At 39.1% G+C, this 19,424-nt stretch overlaps 1 protein-coding gene across 1 annotated transcript; it reads right to left on the bottom strand.

Annotated features, from left to right (window-relative positions):
- Window positions 1-1,979: 1,979 nt before the first annotated feature.
- C23H5orf46 (chromosome 23 C5orf46 homolog) lies at window positions 1,980-17,029 on the bottom strand. Its single transcript, XM_008014893.3, has 4 exons — window positions 16,816-17,029; window positions 11,690-11,834; window positions 7,034-7,091; window positions 1,980-2,981 (listed from the first exon to the last, which is right to left on the bottom strand). Exons 1-3 carry the CDS (start codon window positions 16,937-16,939, stop codon window positions 7,043-7,045), a joined length of 318 nt encoding a protein of 105 aa, XP_008013084.2. The 5' UTR covers window positions 16,940-17,029; the 3' UTR covers window positions 1,980-2,981; window positions 7,034-7,042.
- Between the last annotated feature and the right edge of the window lie 2,395 nt (window positions 17,030-19,424).

Raw genomic sequence — 19,424 nt, 5'->3', positions numbered from 1 at the left:
CGGGATCAAGTGTGGAAGGTATTCTAATGAAATCTGTTTCTTAAGAAAGGTAGGTACGTTTGAAGGATTGTAGGGCCATCCTTGAATGTCAAGAATTGCCATAGTCAGGGTTTTGGTTTAAGCTTTCTTCTGTGACTGAAATGCCCTTCCTTCTCCTTCTCCATATCTTCAAATCCTTTATCATCCATCAAGTCATGGATCAAATATTATTACATCAAAGAAATCTTTCCAGATTTCTGAGGGAGCATGAATGGTTCTTTGTGCTGGTTCCCATGTTCCCATGTCTGTGCCTCTGTTATGCTATGCCCTGTTGAGTATGTTTAGTTGGTTATGCACACATATGTTCTGCATCAAGACTGTGAGCTACTTGAAAGCAAAAATCGTGGGATATTCAACTGTGTACCCTTACTATCTTGCCCTTGGCTAGAAGCTCTATGATTTAAATTTCTTCGCTTTTTGCAAAATACAAGAATAGGCAGAAAAAGGAATGAAATAAATCAAGATTTAACATTGTGTTAAAAGATATGTATTTAAAAATATATATCCATAGGGGAAAAAATTAAGCAGCCAAAGAAGATAGACATATTAGGGTAGATGACGCAGTTTTAAATAAAGTGATCAAGGGAGGCTTCACTGAGAAGGTGATATTTAGGAGAAGACCTTAAAAAATGAAGGAGCAAGCCATGTAGCCATCTTGGGAAAGGGTAATTTAGGCACAGGGAAGAGGAAATTTAAGGTCCTATAAAAAGAACATACTTGGACTGTTTAAAGACTGACAAGGATCCCAATATGGCTGGAGTGAAAAGAAGAAAAATAATGAGTAGGAGGAAGGAAGGGAAGTAAATAGCTCAGATAGGATCTTTGCCACCATTGTAAAGAAATTTTAAAACGTAGCATTTGCTTCAAAAGAGATGGGAAATGACAGAAAGAATTAATCTGAATTGAATTCTATTTAAATGGAATTACTCTATCTACTCAGCATTTCTGTAAAAAGCTAGGTGTAAATTCCCTCAAGTACTTGAGTCATGATAGAAAGTTTGGGATTTGGGACAGAATAGTGATGATGTAGATTGTGTCCTCAGCATGTCACAGGGGACTTCTCTGCTGGGAGTTCGACACACCTGATTGGAACTCCCACGTAGCCTCTAGCAGTTTTGGTATCTCAGGCATGACACCAGTTAGCCTCCCTGAGCCTCAGTTTCTTCACCTGTCACATGCAGAAAACAGTGCCTCCCCAACTCAATTCAATCACATTGCGGTTATGAGGTTACAAGGAGATAATAGTGCGAAAGGGTCGCAAAAGAAAAATTCTATGGAGATGAAAGAGATTCTTGATCTTTAAGAACAGGTGTACCTGCTGGCTGCAGACACGGGTCTTATTGAAGGGTAGGGGAAGAAGGCAATGAAGGGGAGGAAGAGGAAACACACATTGTAAAGCAGTTGGGAAATCTTCAAAATCTCTATAGATCATTGGAGATCTTTGTTGGCGACCTGTTAGGAATTTACCGAATCCCGTATTGATATGGCACTTTCCCAATCCCCAACATGAAAAAGTGATTTCAAAGTGTACAACAGACAGGTGAAGATAAAGGCAGAAAAGTTCTGGTAGAGCGTGTTTCTCATATATAGGTAGTGTATTAATTAATATAGTTGTAGTAAATGCGTTATCCAGGCAGAAATCAGTGAGTCAATATCGGAAAAGAGATTTTGCAGCCACATTTGTTGGGGAGAAGTAGTTTGTGTGCCAGATGCTGAATATAATAGACATCCTAGGTAATTTAGTTAAGTGGGATGTGCTATTTGAAATGGACACAATCCCTAGAAACGGCAGTGTGAGTTGTCTGAATTTACTGTAGAAAGTAACATGCATTTTTCAACATTTGGTAGACATTCACTCTTGGTTTGTCTACCTGTATTATTATAATTCTTTTTGCTGCATGCAGACCTCTTCTGGCTAAGTAAAAACAGGAAGACAGACAAACAAACAAAAGATTTATTAAACATACACTTGAGTTACTTCCAGAGTTTCTGTGTTTGGGAAGGACAAAACTCAAGATAGTTTTTGAGAACTCAGCAGAAGCAGCACATAGAAACATAGAAACTTTATTCTAGATTCGATCACTGCTTTAATTGGCATCTTGCTCCATGATAAGATTTCAGTCTTGTCTTACTGTCTGCGTTAAATAATTCTGGGAGAATACTGTATTTCTAGCTCTGCTGTCACATTTTCCTTCTGGTAAGTGGGCAAGAACCACAGCCATGGCTGCAGAGGATCCACCTCTGTGTAATAAGGTGGTGGCATGAAAGGGCTGCACTAAACATTTCGAGGACTCTTCCATCCCTGACACTGCTATTCTATGAGAAAAATAGTGACTCTGGGGGAAGGCAATGATTTTACTAATTTTAAAAAGTCGGTTTTTAAGTTTACTAGCATAGGAGAGTGGGCTCAGATAGTTTTAAAACACTTTCCAAAAAAGATGTGTAAAACTTTTAACTCTGAAGCTGCATACATTTTTAGGAGTTGAGAGCTTGTTTTGAGGTCAGGTTTTATTTCTCTTTCTGTCACTCATTGCCTCTATGAATTTGAACTTGCTACATTATCTGGGCTTTAGTCCTCCTATTTTGAACCATTCTTTGATTATCCGTTTGAATATATAAACATATAAATATTCACCAGGATATATATATATATATTTGCATCATTAAAACTTTAAACATGGCCAGAAAAAATTACTAATACCAACACGAATCTTCTCAATCAACTATGTGATCCCAAAGCGCCATATTTATTCTAACTTTCTAAAAGCAAAAATGCAGTCCGGGTGTTCAAAATGAGTTCTGTTTGGCTGAAGCCAGAGCCTGAATCCTGAGAACTCGCTGGGTGTTGCTTTGAGGGCTCTGTCCCGGAGGACTTGTGAAGCAGAACTGGAAAAGCAGGATTTGGCTGCTCTTGGATTGTCCAGGAGCCACATGGGTGTGTCCTTTGAAACACAAGTCAAAGAGAGGAAAGCAATTAACGAGTAGAGAGGATTTAAGATGTTAAATAAACCAAAGAACTTTTAACCTTTTCCTTAAAATTTTTATGCTTCTGCACTATAAAATAGAAGAGGTTTCATAATAAAGTCAACTATAATACATATTTAAGGAAATAAGCAACAACAACAACAAAAGGAAAAATTCCAAGTGTATAAAGAACAGAAACAAGAATGAAGGGAGAATGTGCATTGAATAAATCCCTAAGGATAAGCTGAGTCACCAGTTTTACTGAGTTTCTGGATAGATAGATGATGAAAAAGAAAAAACTAAGTCACATAAATCTTTTCTTTTTTTGAGACAGAGTCTTTCTCTGTCACCCAGGCTGGAGTGCAGTGGCGCGATCCTGGCTTACTGCAGCTTCTGCCTCCCAGGTTCAAGTGATTCTTCTGCCTCAGCCTCCTGAGTAGCTGGGACTACAGGCACCCGCCACCATGCCTGGCTAATTTTTTTGACTTTCACGGTGTTAGCCAGAATGGTCTCTATCTCCTGACCTTGTGATTTGCCCGCCTCAGCCTCCCAAAGTGATGGGATTATAGGCATAAGCCATAGTTTCACTCTTGTTGCCCAAGCTGGAGTGCAGTGGCTTGATCTCAGCTTATCACAACCCCTGCCTCCCGGATTCAAGCAATTCCCCTGCCTCAGCCTCACAAGTAGATGGGATTACTGGCACATGTCACCATGCCTGGCTAATTTTGTATTTTTAGTAGAGGAGGGGTTTCTCCATGTTGGTCAGTCTGATCTCGAACTCCTGACCTCAGGTGATCTGCCCGCCTCGGCCTCCCAAAGCGCTGGTATTACAGGAGTGAGCCACCGTGCCCAGTTGTCACATAAATCTTACAAGCAGAAAAGAGGAATCTGACTTCAGGGAAGGCATTTTTTTTTTTTCTTGCCTAATTTCTAAAAGAAAAATTTTTCATAAGACTTCATGAAAGGGTTACAAGTGACATTGTGGCCAAGGGTGGTTTTGCTCATCCGGTGCATTGGAATTTCCTGTCTGACTTACTTATTCCTAGATCGCTCCCTAGGAAGTTCTGACGGAGCCAGTCTAAGCATAAAAATCTAGTGTGTCCTGTAGTAGATTTTGTCTTAATCCGAAACACTTGTATAGAAATTAAGAATTCATAAAGTGACTTTCTATTCATTACCTCTTTTGATAATTTTAGTAATCTAGTGAGGTTCATCCAAATTTGTTTTTATGCAGGAAAGAAAATTTATACTTAAAATATCAAATGACTTAAGACACACAAAAAAGATGACTTGAATTCATATGATTTTAAACAATGCAGGACAAGTGGAGTTAAAATTTTAAGTCTATTGAAAATATTAAGGCCAGTAAAAATCATGCCAATGTTGTTCAGTACAGGTTGAGAGGCTCTCAGATGAAACCAGGTATTCAGTTATTGGATATTTTTCCAAATACTGTACCTCTCTCTACTTGTCATATCAGATAGTGTGTAGAATCTCTTCTCTCAGAGTTCACCTTATTTGTAGAGCATTCATAATGCTTATCCCTTCCTCCAGATATTCTTTCTTATCTTTTCCAAGGCATTCCCAAGGCCCCTTTATACATAACTTTATCATTTCCTTCCACAGTTATGAGATACACAGAGCTACATGATTGCTGAGTCCATAAACTTCTCAATAGCCAGCTAGGTTTTCATTTTAGTAGCATTGACTGATTGACATTGTAGGTATGGATTAAAGAAGAGTTAAAGAAACTTGTTAAAAAAAAAATAAGGGAGGGATTGGCTGGGTGTTGTGGCTCACACCTGTAATCCCAGCACTTCGGGAGGCCGAGGCGGGTGAATCACTAGGTCAGGAGTTCGAGACCATCCTGGCCAACATGGTGAAACCTCATCTCTACTAAAGAAAATGCAAAAATTAGCCAGGCACGGTGGTGCACACCTGTAGTCCCAGCTCTTGGGAGGCTGAGTTAGGAGAATCACTTGAACCCACGAGGCAGAAGTTGCAGTGAGCCGAGATGGCACCACTGCACTCCAGCCTGAGCAACTGAGTGAGACTCCATCTCAAAAAAAAAAAAAAGATCAATGTTGATCAGAGAAACATAAGATCTATCTATCCTACCATCTATCTTAATTTAGGAAATTCTAGCTGCACCCCGTGTCTCATACCTATAATCCCAACAGTTTAGGAGGCTGAGGTGGGCAGATCACTTGAGGCCAGGAGTTCGATACCAGCCTGGGAAGCATGGTGAAACCCTATCTCTACTAAAAATACAAAAATTAGTCTCTTCCTTAGTTGCTTCCTTCTCCTTAGTTTAATGGTTTTTTTTTTTTTTTTTTTTTTTTTTTTTTTTTTTTTTACATCCCTAGATTGAGCCATTCCTCCCGGCTCATCAGGGCATCTTAAATTGATTCATGCATCAATTCCAATTTTTTCATATGCAGTTAAAAAAATATATGGTATTAAGATTCCCTATGTTTTAAAAATTCATAAGGAGAAAAGTGGGGCTCAGGCAGGTAAAGTGGCCTGACCATGGTTACATAACCATTAAGTGGCTGATTTAGAAGTTGAACTTACATCTTGTCTATGTCTTCTGCTCTTTCTGCTCCTCCATGTGGCCTTGCCTATTGGACTACATCATAGACCAGACCTGTAGGATGTACTCTAAGGATCTGGGGTGTGGGGTCCAAAAATTATAGGTGTGTACCAGAAGCCTGAATGAAGGTAAAGTATTAGGACACCTGCAAGAAGAGGGAGACTGTTCTCTGAGAAGATGGGAATGAAAACATACAAACAGAAGTGACTGAGTTTAAAAGCTTAATTGGCCTTAGGGTAAGAATCAGAAGTGTCCGGGTTGGGTATGTTTTGATTTCAATACCCAAGCCTGATTCTCATCCTCAGAAGCGGATGGGAAAGGGTGGACTAAGTTCTGGGGGAATACAATAGTAGCTTTCTGAACTTACATTAATCACAGCCAGATTATGAAATGGACCCAACAGGGAAAAGGAGTATTTCCAGACCAGATCACAAACAGAAGTTGGGAAAGGCCACACTTCCTGAATATGCATATAGAGTAACTCAACTGAGCAAAGGAGCAGTGTTGTATTTCTATGAACATCTTGAGGTATGTCTTAGATTGCTTAGCTTAATCATTATTCTCCGCTGCCTTCTCCTATACTATTCTGCTCTGTTCTCCAGTAGCACCATGGCTTAGAGATACAGCACAGGCCCTGGAATCAGGCTGCTTGAATTCAAATTCTGTCTTCCTCCTTTACTAATATAGCCACATTAGCAAACCTCCCTGAGCCTTTATGTCCTTATTTATAAAATTTAAGAATAATAATAATCCCTTGCATAGGGATTATGAATTAAATTAAATACTACATAGCACTTAGTCATTAATCACTTAGCTTAATGCCTAAAACAGAGTAAGAACACCGTTCATACCAGTTACTAATATTACTACTTTTCCAGATCTAACACTTCTGTGTTTATATTTCAATATGCATTTTCAGGAGAGAGCTGAGTAGGGAAAAACAAGTATTTCTGAGCACTCAAACTATGTTGTTTGCCCATAAATCTAATTGCGTGAGATAGAAAGTTTGTTATCCTTTTTCTTTGAATTAGATTCAGCAAATTTCACTCTTTTCATGAGTAACTAACTGCGTGACTACATGGGTCCTTAGATTGTTAGTGCATGCTAGCCCTCATTTCACAGGCTGAACTTGTACAAAGCAAGTTTCTAGCAGAGTTGTGAAGGAACTAGGTCTCCAAACTTGCCATCCTTATTCACTTCATCTCACAGTTGTACCTCCTCTCTTAAGAAAATTTTATTATTAGACACTTGTACTTGATAAAAGTACATTCATTGAAGATTAATTTAAAAAAACTACAGTAAGAATTTTTTTAAATATACTTTTTCTGCTTATAGGTAGACATGGGTACCCAAAATTATTAAATAAAACTAGACAGACCCTTTTTCGTTTGTCCAATACACTGTTATTTCAGTTGTAAATTTTAAGTGAAAAATCACCTGAGGATGTCACTTTGATGAATGCTTTCCTTGATTATCATCAAATTCCATAAATCCTCTTGAGAAAAAAAGAGAAAATAAGAATTACAATTCAGACTGAACAGGAGTGTTAGAATGATCACAAAGGTGCTGTATGATGTTTGAGCCGTACTGTTCTTCTCTAGATTTTTCTATGTCAGAAAGAAATAAGACCTAAAATTTCCACATAGTTCATAGTGGACAAGCAATTTATGCATAATTATCCTTTTGAACCTGCCAACAAACCCATTAGTTAGGCATCTATTCACATGTACACTCCATAAAGGCATATATTTTGGTATATTTTTTCAGTAATATATTCCCAGCACCTAGAACAGTGCATGGAAAATAGTAGAAATTAATAAATATTTATTGAATGCATTTTTATTGTCTCTTTTTATGTGTGAGAAAACCTTTGAAGTTCAAAGATTAAACAACCTGTCCAAAGTACGTGGCTGGTAAGTTGCAAAGAAAAGTTAAAAACTTGGCTCTCCAGAGTCATTACTAAATGCTAGAAACATTATGCCCTGTGGCTTAAGGACTGGGTACCGGGATATCTGCTGAGATCGTAAAAGATAACTAAAATGTGGTTTGTGAATTACAGTCTAGTGGAGAAAACAGACAACTCAGATACAAGTAATTTAATACAACCTGGGGATAAAAGTTGTTTTGAAGATTTCTGCAAAGCATTATGAAATCCCTGAACATGAAAAACTGAAATTTCTGATGTCTGCGACTTTTTGCAGAATTTGTTTCTGAATTGGGCTCTAGAAAATGATGAGACTTGCCAAGTGAACAGAGTGGGGTTTTGGCTTGGGGGCGAGGCATTTTCAGCAGAGGAAAAAATCACATGCACAGATATTGGGGGTTTATACAAACGTGACCTGCTGTAAAATGAAACTCATTTGTCATTGGGCTTAAGGTTGCACAGGTGAGAAATGTGACTGAAAGATACATTGGCATCAGAGAAGGACCTTTGACATCAGCCTAATGCATTTACTTGAATTTTGGAGACAATGGAAATTCATGAAAAACTTTTAAGCATGGCAGTGATATGACCAAATTTACATTTTTTGATATAAGTTCTGGTAGTAGGTAGAAGATGAATTGGTGAGGCAGAAAGAAAGTGGAACTTATTAGAAATCCAATAAAAAGAGAGAAAGAAAAGAGTGGAATTTATTAGAAATCCAATAAAAAGAACTTGGGAAAGAGATGATGAAGGACTCAACTTGACCAGCTAGTCAGTGGAGCTGAGAAAGAGAAATGTATATAGGGTGCATATACTTATACCCGAGGAAGGTATATAAGGTAGAATATTCAGCAATTCAATGAAGGTGGTGATGAGCAGGAAGGATTTGAGACGATCCTTAGGTTTCTGGATTCTGGGTGGATGACAACATGACTTAATGAGATATGGAGAAGGGTTTTGAGTGAGATGATGGGCTTGGATTTAGACCAGTGGAATTTGAAACAGTAGTAGAAAAATGATGGAATTTTGTAGCAAGCAATCAGTTATTTCATCTGGAGCTCAGGAAAAATATTGCAACAGAAATGTGAATTTGAAGCTCATTAGATTATAGGCAGTATTCCCAATGTGTAAACTGCAATGTGAAAAACCAAGCACATTTGGAATTCTAAGGAACAATGACATTTGGTGGGCAGGTGCATGAAGAAAAGTCAAATAAAAAGAATGAGAAAGAATGACTAGTGGTAGAGAGAGAACCAGGAAAATATGTCATGGAACCCACAGGGGAAAATATTTCCAAGAATTAAGGGCTCTCAAAGGGTGAGAGGAGTTAAGAATATGTATATTTTTCAGAAAAATGATGAGCAAAATGCAGTCTAGGTAGCTCCGAGGTAATCCAAAAGCAAGTGGAGAAAACAATCCAGTCTATCCACCGTCCCCAAAGCCTGTCTCTAGCATTTATTATGCCTCTGACACACCACTTAGGCATCAGACATATTGGAGTAAATAAAGTAAAATTCTCACCTTTATGAATCTTTGTTATTCCTCTCATTCTCTCTTCCAAATCAAATCTTGTTCAGTCATTCAAGGCCCACATTACATCTTGCCTTTGCCATAAACACTTCCCTAAGCACACTGGCCCCACTGACAGCTCCTTTCACTGGAAACTGCCTGTGATATTTGGCTGACATTTATCTTGCCAGACATTTTTAGTTATTGCATTGTGCATTGGCGTATGTAATTTTACCATAAGGACTGCAAATTATTTGAGGAGAAGGGGTTAAGAGTCTAGATTTTTCCTTCACAATCCGTGTCCCCGCTTTGTACATGTTAAGTGCTTAGCAATACTTTCTGATGTCTCCTCCTATCCTCCACCCCCTATTTTGCTGATAGTCTTCCCTTGAACAGGGAATTATGGGTATGCCTTAGGTCCTGGCTCTACCACCCGCAGATTTATCTCTTGAGCAGACATTGCTGTGTCTTTGAGCAAAGATCCTTCAGGATTTCTCAGTCAGATTGAGGTAGATGGGCTTTAGGTCTCATCTGCAATGTATCTTTCCTTAATTAAGGAATTCAAGTGCCTGACACTATATGGCAGGTACTGTGCTCTTGCAACCAGTCAGGTGATCTGGTCTCTACTTTCACTTAGCTACTTGATTAAAAATGAGTAAGTCATTTCAGATGATAACAAACATTATGACACTGTAACAAGGTAAAGTGAGAGAATAACAGGCAGTGGGAATGGAAGAAGACAGTATTAACAAGAATGGTCATAGAGTAGTTTCTGAGGAAGTGACTTTGAGATTAGCTGCAGGCCCAAGAGCTAGTCATGAGAAAACGGGAGTATTTTAGAAAAGAGAGAGAGCAAGGGAAGAAAGACTGAGATGGCAGTAATTTTTAGCAACAGAAAGAAGGCCATTTACTCAGAATATAACGAGGGAAAGGGAAATCAGAAGATGAAGGGCCATTTCTGAGCCTAGAGTGGACAGCAATTCTTTAGCATATCACAGAGTCAACTCTTATGGTTAACACAGAGAAAAATGTCCTATTTTATACTTGCAAAATTCCCTAGGGAAAGAATGAAAAGAATTATTAGTGTTCTAACTCCTTGCTTTGCTGTGTGAATGTAACAATACTAATTCAACTGGAGCCTAATCTTTAGTTTGTATCTAATGGGTGGTGCTCCTATTGTTGGCCTATGGCTTTCCTTCTTGTTTACATTAACAATCTTGGAAAGATAACAGTTGCAAAACACCCACAACAAGAAATGTAGCAATTTTAAAAACCACCTGTGAGTTTTAACTATTTGTGGAGAAGGATTGCCTGTAGAACACTGCCCAATCAGATGACAATCTATCCCTTTAAACAGATGAGAGATTACAAAACACTGATTACTCCTACATGGAAATGTTTCTTAATCTGCTATTGGTTGAAGACCCCTTTGAGAATCTAATAGAAGTCATGAACACTTTCCCCAGGAAAATGCAAAAACAAACAAACAAACAAACAAACAAAAAACTCAAAAAACCCCACACACACTGACACAAAATATTAATAAAAATGTAAAGGCTTTCTGGAACTTTAAGGCCCATCCATGCAGCCCAGAACACCTGATCAAGGCATGACTTTCGAAAATTTCTGTATATCAGAATTACCTGAAAAGCTTGTTGAAAACCATATCCATGGCCTTGTCCCCAGAAAAATGCAAAATGGGATGCAGAAATCAGCATTTTAAAAAATAAATTCCCCCCAAGGGATTCTGTAACAGGTGGATAGACCACACCTAGTGAAACTCTGCTTAAGGATCTATACGGGAGAAAATTAGAGAGCAGAGGCTTAGTGCGGTGGAAACTGAAAGCACCTGGAAATTCGGAAGAGTGAATTTCCTCCTGGAACACTGAAATTCGGGAGATTAATATGGGGAGAATAAAGCGTGCAGTGAGGTAATAGTGTCAAATCGGAACTACGTAGGCAAAAATAACATGTATCGGGAATTAGACACAGGCTTGGAAGCAGGCTGAGAACATTGGGAAGACTCTGGGATTGGTGATCTGCCCGAAAGCAGTCCTTCATGATGAAAACCAGCGCTCATGCTGAGAGGTTCTCTCGTTTGTCTCTAAAGAGAGGTTATCTACTGTCTCTGCTCACCTTCTTGAGCCACTCAAGCTAGAAAATATAGGCAGCATTCATCACACCCGTCACTAGCGAGCGTATCACTACCTCTTATCGTCATCACATAATCACAGTGCTTACCTGGGGCGGGCCATCTATTATTTTAACTTTACAGTTAAAATATGAGCAAATAGAGGCCTTCAGAGTGGGAGGGCCTTGTTCAAGACCACCTAGTAAAATAGCACCTGAGTTAGAATCAGAACTTGGCTTTTTATTCCTTACTCTAGTGCTCTTCCTCCTCCCTATTTGGTCCTGAGATTAAAAAAAAAAAAAATCCCGTATGGAAACACTTGAAGGGAATGTGCTTTTCCCCAAAAAGTTCAGGGCAGTGAATTCAGATGCAGAGTATATTTTAAGTAGGGCAACATTTTTCAATGAAAAATAACACATTCACTGGTGCCACAAATTATGTTTTTCATATATTTTAATGCCATGTGGTCATTGTGTGGTCATTGTGAAGAGAGAACTGAACAAAAAGCAACGTTTGTCTCAGTGCTTACGTGCTCCTGGACATGGAGCGGAGGATGAACTCGACTGCATTCTCAATGATCTCTGTGCCCAGGAGGTTTAGGAATTTGGGGAAGTCTGGCTTTGGGTCTTTGCCTGAGTCGTCTGGCTTGTCGTCTGGCTTGTCTGGTTTGTCATCTGAAAAACAGAACAGAATCTCAGAGGTGATTCTCAGCAACAAAGAAGGAAGTCTCCTTTCTGTGTGGGGAACTCTTGGGATTCTCTCTGATCCACTCACTAATTTCATAGCCTTATATGGTTATATTCATCGAACATTTAATGCCTGTCTGGATAAAATCTTCACACGCATTATCTCATTTATTTGTAAAAACAAACAAATAGACCGACTGATATTGATACTTAGGTAGACACTGGCACTGCCTTGTGAGTGAGAAAAACAAAGTTCCCAGAAGCTAACTACTTCTCTCAGAGTTAAGCGGATAGTAAGTGCCAGTGCCAGGATTGACATACAAAATGTCTGCTTTTCCATATGATCTCCATGTCCGTTGTAATAATAATATTAAAGATAAATTATCAACTGGGTGAGGTGGCTCATGCCTGTAATCCTAGGGCTTTGGGAGGGCGAGATGGGAGAATTGCTTGAGGACAGGAATTTGAGACCCTTCTGGGTAACACAGTGAGATTTCCATCTCTACAAAAAGTAAAAAGTAGCCAGGTGTGATGGTGCACACCTGTAATCCCAGCTACTTGGGAGGCTGAGGCAGGAGGATCTCTTGAGCCCAGAAGAAGGGACTGTAGTGAGCCATGATTGTTCCACTGCACTCCAAGCCTGGGTGACAGAGTGAGACCCTGTCTCTAAGAAATAAAATAGATAAATAAAAATGAAACATTTGTTGAGTACATGTCTAAGATGATCTACATGGATTGTCTTATTTTATCATAGCAACTCTACAAGGTAGGAACAATTATCCCAATTTAAAGGTAAAGAAATATAATTTGAGAGATGTTTAGAAACTGGTTGAAAGTCGCAGTTAGTAAGTGGCAGAAATACAATTCAAACCCATGTCAGTTTGGCATTAAAACTTGGATTCTAAAGTACTCTATGATGAGCTGCACAGTCTTTGATGGAAAAGTTATGCAGTTTGCACTTCTTTTAGAAGATTCAAAATAGTATAACAACAATGATGACAAAGAAATTCTATCACTTGCATATCACCTAGTAGTTTCATAAATAGTGATTTTACAAATGTTGTGTAATTTTACCCCCTGAGCAATCTTACAGAGTATGCATTTTTTTTAGCTCACTGAACTGAGAAAGTGAAAAGATTAAGTGGCTTACGGAAGACCTCACAGAGAGTAAGAAAAATGCTGAGACGACGACTGCAGGTCTCTTACACTAGATTCTTTTTTTTGAGACAAAGTTTCACTCTGTTGCCAGGCTGGAGTGCAGTGGCACAATCTTGGCTCACTGCAACCTCCATCTCCCAGGTTCAAGTGATTCTCCTGTCTCAGCCTCCCGAGTAGCTGGGACTACAGGCGCTCTCCACCACACCTGGCTAATTTTTTTGTATTTTTAGTAGAGACGGGGTTTCACCATGTTGGCCAGGATGGTCTCGATCTCTTGACCTCGTGATCTATCTGCCTCGGCCTCCCAAAGTGCTGGGATTACAGGCGTGAGCTACCGTGCCTGGCCCTCTTACACTAGATTCTTAACCGCCCGTTGGAATGAGGGCCAAGGATCCAGAGCGAGGTCGATTACATTCAAGATCCCTTGTGGGCTTTTTGACTTTGCTTGGTTGTCTTTATTCTCAGGAGATGAGAAGAGATAGAAGAGTAACAGTAGCTACATGTGATCTCCCCTCTGAGCCCTGGTCACAGGATAAAGTGGGACCTTTATTTTTTAATTTTACTGTACCCTGACAAGTAATGTTACCAGACTGGGTAAATAAAAATACAGAATGCCTAGTTAAATTTAAATTTCAGATAAACAACAAATGCTTTTCTAGTACTATAAGAATGATCCATGCAGTAATTAGGACACACTGATGCTACTGGTACTATAAGAATTATAATTAGGATACACTGATGCTAAAAGATTATTCATTGTTTATCAGAAATCCAAATCTAACTGTGTTTCTTGTATTTTATCTGGCAACCTCAGCACAAGTTTTAACTCAAGAAGTCCCAACTTCTAGACAATGTACCCCTGACTTTGGATAAAAGAGATGTAGCTACCTTTTGTGTGGAGGCTGTCAAATTATGTCAAAAACTTTACTTCTATATTATATCCTAAAATGAAAACTATCAGTGGAAAAGATTGGCAGGCAATTCTATGAGCATTTATTGCTTACTACGACACAGCTAAAGATTTGATAGAAGCACCAGTTTGGGACTTATAACCAAAATCAATATACTAATCATTACCTATTCATATATCCGATTATTGGTTCCTTCATTCAAAAAGTATTTTTGAGTCTACTTTTTTAATGTTTTATTTTTGAAACAGGGCTTCACTCTCTCACCCAGGCTGGAGGGCAGCGAAATGATTATGACTCACTGTGGCCTCAACCTCCTGGGCTCTAGAGATCCTCCCACCTCAGCCTCCTGAGTAGCAGGGACTACAGGCATATGCCACCACAGTTGGCTAATTCTTATATTTTGTGTAGAGACGGGGTTTCGCCATGTTGCCCAGGCAGGTCTCCAACTCCTGGGCTTGAGTGATCTGCCCACATCAGCCTCCCGAAATGCTGGGATTACAGGTGTGAGCCATTGTGCCTGGCCCGAGCCTACTATTTTGTGCATAGTTATGCCTAAGAGTCAAGGTAAAAAAAAGACAACTATAGATATGACCTTCACATAAAGTACTGGGCAACCTAGGTACTCAGAAGGATTGGTTTGTTTTTATTGTGGGAAGGAGGTGGAAGCAGAACTCATGTGTAAGCTGCCTATTGTGCAGGTACTGCACCAGTGCTTTCAGCACATGCCTTCATCGTCATTCAGCTCAGTAGTGGTATCACAATTACAGGAGAGAAGACAGATGCTCAGGAAAATTAAATGACTCACCTGAAATCACTCATCTAGAAAGTGGCTGACCCAGGGTTTGAACCTATTTTTTCCTTAACTCCACAAAGCACATTATTCACATTGTATAATACAACCTCCAAACAATTGTTCTGTAAAGACGCTTGCCAAGGGCAAAGCAGTAATTTCTTGCATGAAAGATGAGACATTTTCTCCCGTTTTTCTATCTGGCTACTTGCAAAATAAATTCTATTGACTTGTTATTTTAATATGACACTAAAAGCTGGCTCTTCAAGATGCAAGAAGCCTGGGATTGGAGTGGGTGGAAATCAAAATCTTGGCCTTAGCTTGTGAACCCCATATATGTATTGAGAGGTATTAAAGTGTGATGGATTGCATGTTCTGGAGTTTTATAGACCTGTCGGATTCCTGCCTTTAACAAAAAATTAGCCATGTAACCCTGCGCACAGTGCTTAACTTTGCTATCTCTCAGTTTCCTCACATGTTGTCAGGATTGAGAGATATTTTATATAATATATATATACACACACATACATATATCTATATCATATATACATACATATAGCATATATACACCACTTATCACAGTACCAATCCCAAGGTAAACTTACCTTATATAAATAAATAATAAATGAAAGAATAAATAAATAAATCAATGTTCTCTGTTTTATTGTTACTACTACTTATAATAGCAACAAAATGACTTATAATTCACTTTCTCCTCTAGTGCTTTAGAAGATAATATAAATTTTAAAAATGCTATTAAAATATCAAACAATTTATATCCTAGAAACAAATCTTCAAAGCTAAGAGTTTACTGTTTCCTTTTTTCAAGTATTATATGGGATAGCCTTTATTTACAGTAACTACCTTGTTGAGTTTCTTAGTGAATGTGAATATAATGTTCTTAACAAACAATATTGCTGATATTTGTACAGTTTTAATAGTTTGCAAAGTAATTATAAAAGCATATTCATTTGACCTGGTGAAGTTGATAGTTATCCTATTTTACAGATAAAAAAACTGAGGTTCAAAGCAGTGAACTGATTTAACCAGTTTCAGGGTCTATAAGAGACAGGGTGGAGAATGGTCTTGGTATCAGATCTCACCTTTCACTTCACTGTAGTGGTTTCTTTAGGAGTAGAATGGACTTAATAATCTCCCTGGCCGTATCTAGAGTAATTCTGTTGTAATGTCTGCCTGTGTGTTGTTCAGCCAAGTTACATTCAAAGGATTCTGTTACTAAATGTTTGCACTCTCTCTGTTTTCTGGTCTCATTCTGAATGGAGCTCACAGTCTTTTGCAGACAAACAATAAATTAAGTAATGAGAAGGCAGCATACAGCATGAGCTTCCATGTGCTTGGAAAAGGTGGGAAAGAAGTAGTTGCTCGATAATAGTAGAAAGAATCTAGGAACTTAGGTTTCACTCCCAGGTGCCACTTCCACCTGTATGTATGCTCAAGTAACTTGCCCTCTGCAAGCTGAGTTTATTAACCTGTAAAAAGGAAAATGATAAAACTGCACATGTTTACATCATTGGATTACTGTGAGAACCAAATGAGATTGTACATGACAACAATAGCAGTTCATATTTATTGCATGCTTATTATCAACCAAGTACTCTTCCAATTCGTTTCATTCCTTTTATTGAATTTTCATGATAACTTTATGAGAAAGTTAAATGTCCCCATTTATATGTGAGGCCTAGAGAGATTGAATAGCATTCCTAAAGTCACATTTCTGGTTAGTGGTAGAGCCAGGTCTAGGAGTTATATTCCAGAGTACATATTCTTCACCATTGAATATCATTAGGTATAATTATCAAAAAATAAATGCCAGTCAGCTGCCATGGAATTTATACTAGAATAGTGTCATTATATCATAAGCACATAAAAAATTTCAAACTTCACACATCCACTGAAAACAGGGCTAGGTTTTTATTAAAATCCTACTTTCTTTGTGTTAGAAGATATACCTCTTGTCTCCCAGGCCAGTGCTCTTTCTACAGTGCCCAAAGACCCCTTCTTTCTTTTATGTTCTGAATCAGTGCCACCAGCTTTCTCTAGTCACTGCTAACTACTGAACAATTCATGGGCTGTGATCAGAAGCACTTACCTGCATAGCAGGTCAGGATTAAGACAAGCAGTCCCAGGACAACTGTCAGGCGAAGTACTGAGACAGCCATTCTGGTAGCACTGGGTATTGGTGCAGATAAATTGTTCAGATACATCTGAAACATTGCTCCATTTATAAGGCATAGATAGGTGACATCATCTGCTTTGGAATTTAGATTGTTGCACAAGATGTCTGCACAGCTTGCTTTCGGATCTGTACTAATGAGCCATGCCCTATCATTCAAACCAAACATTTTTCAAATAGGGAAAGAAAAACCCTCTTGATTTTAAACATTTGTATCTATAAAGAGTTCTGGAGTGAATCTCTTGAGGCTAGTTTCAAGGCCAGCATTGATAATTAGAGGGATATCAGGTTGAATTACTCATCAGTGCCAAGCAGCAGGCAACAAATCAGATTGGCAAGGCAAGCCTACTCCCTCCCTGTACACTGTGTGCCTTCCCTCATGCTCTGGGACAATCCCTTGTTCCCACATGGGCAAGCCCTTTCACACCCCATCCCTCTGCTCTTGTTCTTCCTTCTTCCTCAGATACCCTCCTCCTCATCTCTCTTTGGATCACTCCTATGTATTCCTCAGTTCAAATGGCCCTTCTTTGTGAAACCTTCATGATAACCACTCCACCCTTATCCAGGCAGAGTTTGTTACTTCATCATCTGTCCTACAGCACACTTGACCCCATTGTATAAGAACTAAGTGTTGGCTGGGCGCGGTGGCTCACACCTATAATCCCAGCACTTTGGGAGGCCGAGGTGGGCGAATCACGAGGTCAGGAGTTCGAGACCATCCTGACCAACATGGTGAAACCCCGTCTCTACTAAAAATACAAAAAATTAGCTGGGCATAGTGGCAGATGCCTGTAATCCCAGCTACTCAGGAGGCCATGGCAGGAGAATCACTTGAACCTGGGAGGTGGAGATTGCAGTGAGCCAAGATCACACCACTGCACTCCAGCCTGGGTGACAGAGTGAGACTCTGTCTCAAAACAAACAAACAAACAACAACAACAACAACAAAACTGTCTTATTTATTTAACTTTCATTTTTCTCTTTTTTTCCCATCAACTTTTACTTTTATTTGAAGTTCCGCGCTACACATGTAGCCAGCAGGAATGTACAGGTTTGTTACATAGGTAAACATGTGCCATGATGATTTGCTGCACAGATCAACCTGTCACTTAGGTTTTTTTTTTTTTTTTTTTTTTTTTTGAGACCGAGTCTCGCTCTGTTGCCAGGCTGGAGTGCAGTGGCACGATCTCGGTTCACTGCAACCTCCAACTCCCTGGTTCAAGGAATTCTCTTGCCTCAGCCTCCTGAGTAGCTGGGACTACAGGCATGCACCACCATGCACAGCTAATTTTTGTATTTTTAGTAGAGACGGAGTTTCGCCATGTTGGCCAGGATGATCTCAATCTCCTGACCTCGTGATCTGCCCGCCTCGGCCTTCCAAAGTGTTGGGATTACAGGCGTGAGCCACCTTGCCCGGCCGGCACCTAGGTGTTAAGCCCAGCATCCATTAGCTATTCTTCCTGATGCTCTCTTTCCCCTTGAAACCCTGACAGGCCCCAGTGCGTGTTACTCCCCCGAATGTGTCCATGTGTTCTCACAGGAGAACTAAGTGTTTTAATAGCTCTCTTCTCTTTCAGCTTGCGGATCTACTTATTTGTTTATTGGCAAAATATTGTACATATTCCTTGGTGCACAATATGATGTTTTGAAATATGCATACATTGTGCAAAGGCTGTATCTGGCTATTTAATACACAGATTACTCATACTTATGTTTTAAAATCTGCTCTCTTAACAATTTTCAAGTATTCACTACAATGTTATTAACTATAGCCATCGTGATGTACAATAGATGTCTCAAACTTATTCCTCCTGTTTAGCTCAAATTTTGTATCTTTTGACCAACATCTCCCCAATCCTTCCCACTACCCAACTCCCAGTCTCTGGTAACTATCATTCTACCCTCTGCCTGTGTGAGTTCATCTTGTTTAGAGTCAGCATGCAAATGAGATCATGTGGTATGTATTTGTCTTTCTTTGTCTTTCAGTGCCTGGTTTATTTCATGTAACATAATGTCCTCCAGGTTCAACTGTGTTGCAAATGATAGGATTTCCTTCTTTATTAAGGCTGTATAGTAAATAGTATTCCAGTGTATACATATCATAGTTTCTTTCTCTGTTCACCTGTTAATGGACGCTTAGGCTGATTCCTAGCCTACGGGTCTCAAGAGAAGAATGTTTTATTACTTCTGGATCCTCATGGAGCCTACTCTATTGCTTGGTCATGGTCTCACCTTTGGCTTCACCTCCTCTGAAAGTTTGTTCTAGTTTTTCCAAACAGAGATAGGTGATCCTCTGAGGTACCTGCTAAGTCTCTGTTTAAATGTCTTTACCAATAGGCTATAGGCTTCTCGAAGGCAAAACTATCTTTTTTAGAGTTGAATACATATTACTTGAGGCACATATTAAAAGTGCATATAAAAGTGCATATAAAAGTGCATATTAAAAGGCACATATAAAAATGAGGCAAATATTAAAAAAACAGAAACAAAACAAAACAAAAAAACAGAAGAAGAAGAAAAAAATA

The sequence above is a fragment of the Chlorocebus sabaeus genome, chromosome 23 (genome assembly GCF_047675955.1).
Source record: "Chlorocebus sabaeus isolate Y175 chromosome 23, mChlSab1.0.hap1, whole genome shotgun sequence".
NCBI classification, from domain to species: Eukaryota; Metazoa; Chordata; class Mammalia; order Primates; family Cercopithecidae; genus Chlorocebus; species Chlorocebus sabaeus.
This window is presented reverse-complemented; position numbering and strand designations above follow the sequence as displayed.

Bases quoted from the DNA above. Each gene is read 5' to 3' on its own strand.
- C23H5orf46 (XM_008014893.3), bottom strand. From the start codon at position 16,939: ATGTTTCAGATGTATCTGAACAATTTATCTGCACCAATACCCAGTGCT. The intron at 11,835-16,815 runs GTAAGTGCTTCT...TCTGTTTTTCAG, and splicing joins AATCCTGACCTGCTATGCAG to ATGACAAACCAGACAAGCCA. The intron at 7,092-11,689 runs GTAAGCACTGAG...TTTTTTCTCAAG, and splicing joins CGCTCCATGTCCAGGAGCAC to AGGATTTATGGAATTTGATG.